The sequence below is a fragment of the Plasmodium fragile genome, assembly GCF_000956335.1.
Source record: "Plasmodium fragile strain nilgiri unplaced genomic scaffold supercont1.2, whole genome shotgun sequence".
Lineage (NCBI taxonomy): Eukaryota > Apicomplexa > Aconoidasida > Haemosporida > Plasmodiidae > Plasmodium > Plasmodium fragile.
The window spans coordinates 14066-18875 of record NW_012192582.1 but is presented as its reverse complement, the minus strand read 5'-3'; the positions used below and the strand labels follow the sequence as shown (position 1 = coordinate 18875).

General features: G+C 50.6%; 1 protein-coding gene across 1 annotated transcript in view; it reads right to left on the bottom strand.

The window, feature by feature from the left end:
• Positions 1-4609, bottom strand: part of AK88_00169 (uncharacterized protein) — a gene marked incomplete at both ends in the record, with an annotated part of 7057 nt that extends 2448 nt beyond the window's left edge. The window contains 5 exons of the mRNA XM_012477820.1: positions 396-1008; positions 1149-1816; positions 2391-2966; positions 3469-4282; positions 4529-4609. Of these exons, the coding sequence (XP_012333243.1) occupies positions 396-1008; positions 1149-1816; positions 2391-2966; positions 3469-4282; positions 4529-4609 (2752 nt within the window). The remainder of the gene's footprint in view (positions 1-395; positions 1009-1148; positions 1817-2390; positions 2967-3468; positions 4283-4528) is intronic.
• Between the last annotated feature and the right edge of the window lie 201 nt (positions 4610-4810).

Here is a 4810-nt window from a genome sequence, read left to right as displayed (position 1 = left end):
TTCTAAGTCTTTTTCCAGTATATGTTCTTCGCCTTTTTCCGGTACTGTCTCCTCCTCTACATTATGCAACAAATGTTTACACCACTGCTCCTTATACATACGCATTTGCCGATGTTGTTGCGCTACCCATTCTTTCCACAACCGCAGTTTCGTGCTTTCCATGGTTGCGGCTTTCCTGTGGTCACCGGATGCTCCGGTTGCCGCCATGCGCTCACGCAGGTATTGTTTCCAATCCGCTTTTAATTGCAAAAACCACGGCTGCATCGTGCACGCGCGCAATAGATGCTTGTGACGCTCAATCCAGTTAATCCAATTAGTGTGGTCGCGGAGCGGGCATTCATTCCGCGGGGAGGAGTACGGGTCGCGTTGTGTATCTAACTGTATGGTTTCCATACAACTCCATGGATCGGGGTCATCGTGGTTGGATGCAGAAGGGTGCGTTGCTAACTGTATGGTTTCCATACAACTCCATCGGTCCTCTTCGTTAGAAGCAGAAGGGTCCGTTGCTAACGGTATAGTTTCCATGCAAGTCCATGGATCGGGGTTATCGTCGTTACGTGGACATGGATGTATGCCGTCGGAGTCACTGGGTGGATCCATGGTGAAGGAAACATGGTTCCCTGATAAACCCTGTTTTGAGGTAGGCACACCCAAGATGTTGTTATTCGTGTCCTTGTCCCGCATCAAATCCTGCGCAAACTCCTGTGCAAACTCCTCCACGACAATCTGCCAATAGTGCTCTTTGACGTTTGCCCACTCGGCTGCTTCACATTCGTGGAGCACTTCTAGATGTAGCTCGATGAGCGTGCGCTTATGCACGCGCGGGGGGCGTCCTCTACCGGATGTTGACGCAGGTCGCCTATCCCTAACCATGGTGTACCCGTAATCGGGTGGCGGCAGGTCGCCTCGTTGTAGATGTTGCAATATTTCTTCGTCGAGTGGCGGTGACGGCACGTCACGAACGGTTCGAAACTTTCGTCGTCGTTGTTTTCCGAGGTACGCAAAGTACTACAAAAACAACAAGGAAAAAAGGGCGGATGGGGTGAATGCATTTGTGTTAGAATGATCGTACAAAACATCCCGTTGGGAACACATTGCTAATGGTGCATATGACGGATATGCATATACTGTGTCGCGTATATACTTACTTTCCAAAGGGAATAACTAAGGAGGGCGAAGATGACCGAAGTGACGAAGACGAGGATGGGAGTAGTGGCGGTAAGGACGGTGTCGGTTAGGTCGGGAAAGAAGGGGCCACCGTGGACCCCACCAGGATCGTCATTCTGGGAACGGGGCCCATCTTCGGGGGCGGGTGGTACGAATCCTCCCCCTGCGTTTATTCCTTCCGGTGGTGAAGCGGGGGGAAGCCTGAGATCGCATGATGTGTGCCCGCTAAGGCCATCGGCGTCATTACACCCGAATGAACTTTTATCGTATGAAGAGAGAACAGGACGAAGTGAGCCAACAGGTTTCTGTGTTTTTGTCGTGCCCGGTTTATCCCATGGGAAATAAGTGTCCCATCCTATATCGTCCTTTGCTGAACCCCAGAAGCTATCACTTGTATTATCCTTCTGGGAACTTCCACCCACATGGACCCAGCCGGTGGGATGATCCGCCTTATCAGCTTTACTTCCACTTTCCCCTGCTCCTGTTCCTGCGGATTCCGTTGCCGGAGCGTCTGCTGATGATGGTGGCTCCGGTAATGGTGTTTGTGATGGTAATTTGCCTGCACTTGTAGGTTCTCCTGGTTTCTGTTCTCTCGATGCTGCCGGTGGTTCTGGCTCTGGCGCTGGTATACTATCTGATTTCTCCTTCCCTGAATGGACATACAGCAAAGAATGCACATGATGAGCCTGAATCTTTGTCCGTGGTTGTTGATCGCCCATGGTTGACCACACGAGCGGCCACACGATCGGCAACATTGGTGCCACCGTTGACGGCGCTTGCCCGCTGTCCGTCGCTGCATGGTTGACCACACGGTCGGCTACACGGTTCGTTGCCGTCGTTTCACGGTTGACCTCCGTGCATGGGGACGGACGGCGGGGCAGGGTGGTTACGGTGCACCCGGGAAAAGACTCTGTCTCTCTCCCACACAACACACACAACACACACAACACACACAACACACACAACACACACAACACACACAACACACACAACACACAACACGCACAGTGTGTGTGTGTCGCCTTGTCTACATCGCGCGGCCGATCCATCGCTCTACCTGCTGCGGCGGCTTACGCTCCCCCGCGCCCGACCCGTTGCTCGGCCGAGCGCTCTGCCCTGCCTCATTCTCGTTGGACGTTGATTTCTGTCGAAACATGTTTTTTTTGTGTTTCTTTTTTTTGGTTTTTCCTGCTCGTGCTGTCCCGACTGTGCAGTGTTCGTACCTGTTGGTACATTCAGTGTAGTAACTGACGTGCCCTTCGATATACTTATCGTTCTTGCAGCCCCAGGGAGACCCCAAGGACCCCCCGTACTATACTTATCGGTTTCGTCCGTAATTCTGGGATCTGGGCGTTCCTCCCCAGGTAAGGGATCTATATTATCTAGGAAATCCCACTGGTCCTCCATGGTATTAGTGTCCTTACCTTTCACATCTGTATCCTCTACTGGTTCCTTCTTCTTTTCCCCTGCTGCTGGGTGTTGTTGCCTCGGTGGTGCCGCAGGTGGGGGTTGTGGTACGTCGTCTCCTGGTGCTCCCTGTCCCGGTGATGCCTGATCATTTTCGGTCTTTGGTTGAGGAGGTGATGGTGGTCTTGCTGGTAATACTGGAGATGCCGGTGCTTGTGGTTGCCCGTCAGGGCCTGCTGTGCTATCGTTCCTGCCTGATCCTGATGGTGCCTGTGGTAATACTGGAGATGCCGGTGCTTGTGGTTTCGTTGTCCCTGACTTGGCTGCGCCTGTTCCTGCAAGTTCCTGTCGCGTGCCTGGTTTGTTCGTGTCCGTGTCCTGCGTGTCTTTCTCTGCAAGGGGGACAACGACACATGGTAGAAAGATGATAAACAAAAAAAAGGGACACAAGTGGTACAGAAAGAAGAGGCCGGGACGGTGCGGTCAGCTAGCGGCAGGGTGCGGGTCCGGCTCGATAGAGTGGGTCGATGCAGTGGGTCGGCTCCATGGATCGAGGTGCACTCGGTGCACTGGGTGAGGCGGCAGCGCGCGTACGGTCAGGTCGACTTGGCTAGATGGGATGGTAGTCGTACACTTATGTTGTTGCCGTCATCGCGCCGTCGCCGCTATCGATGCCGTCCTGGCCGCCGCACACACCTCCGCTCGGCAATTCTCGGCCCATCGCTCAAGCAAAGTGGGGCATCGAAGTCGTTTGCTGTGCTGTTCCCGCGTCTGCGATATTGTTGCCCTGCGTGCGTGCTTGTGGCCGTTGCGTTGTTGTTGTGGTGGCGGCATCCATATTGAGCAATACGGTACGTAGCGGGTCGTATTCGTGCTTTCTCCCATCGATGTTACCTGTCGGTTCCGTTGCTGTTGTGCCGCCGGCGACAGAGTTCGATACTATGGCCTCACTGTCATCTTCCTGCGGATTGCTACGGGTGACAGCGTCGATAGACTCAATGCATGCTGCAGTTTCCTGCGCGCAGCGCTCTACCTCTGTCTTTACCTCCTCAACTATGGTTTTCACTGCTTGGCCTAACTCACGTACAGCTTCTTTTTCCTCTTGCTGCAGTTGTATTTTGGCATCCATGTCATTTGCGTCCTGCCTGGCCCCGTCAAGTTGTGCTACGCTTTTCCTACATGTGCTGTCTATACCCATGCCTCCAATTTTGTCAGTCAAGCTCGGGTTTTTCTTTAACCATTCCTTAATCTTCTCTGCCATGTCAAATTCTCCTATTTGTATGTTTTCAAACTCTCCCTGCTGGCACTTGCTGTTTATAATGAGTGCTGGCAAACCTTTGTGCAGCTCTTTCACAACCTCCCAGGCATAATGTATGCCCATTCTACTTCTGCATGTAGATTCGTTCAATATGTTCATAAATACATTTACTATGGCGCACCTTATATGTTCCTTCAACTCTTCATTCTGAGGGTCTGTATGGTCCGTCCTGGCGGACGGCGTAGGCCATTCATTCATGAAAAATAATGCTCGTGACATGAGTCTGCACATAATTCTGTCTCCCATTTTAGCTACGATCGGTCGTGGTCCCCAAGGCGGATATGTGTAACCGTGGTTTAAACAATTAGCTGCAAGGGTGTCTAGGTCCTCGTTCTGCATATTTTCCACAAATTCTTCGAGTAGGCCTCTTATATCTGTCCATATGAATTCCTGTATGGCGCATAAGGAACATATATGTGTGTGCATAATTTGGCACATTATCTGTCTCTTGCATATTCATATGCACCCACACATTTGTACGTGCTGCACGTACTTTACGTTCCCATGGTATTATTAATAGGGAATTAGTGCACGGTCGCATTCGTACAATGATATATAGCGGCATGTGTACATACTATCTTGTATACAGGCTCTTATAAGTACACAACTCCGCCCGTGTTATTGTGATTAAATTACCTTATACAGTTCCTGTTTGCCCACTAGACCCCTTTTTATCAGATAGTGTGCTAATAAATGTCCCAACTTCGCATACGTCATATTGTCATAACCATAAACCAATATAATGAAACGAATGATATCATTAGCTTTCAAACCACGCCTTGAATATAATGTAGGCACAATATGCTGTTACGTAGTATTCAGATTTGTAGCGAATGAAACATGTCTTCTAGTATACGTTCGTTTGTGAAACATCTCACATGAACAAACTATCCCCTATCTGAATTTAATCACACGTCC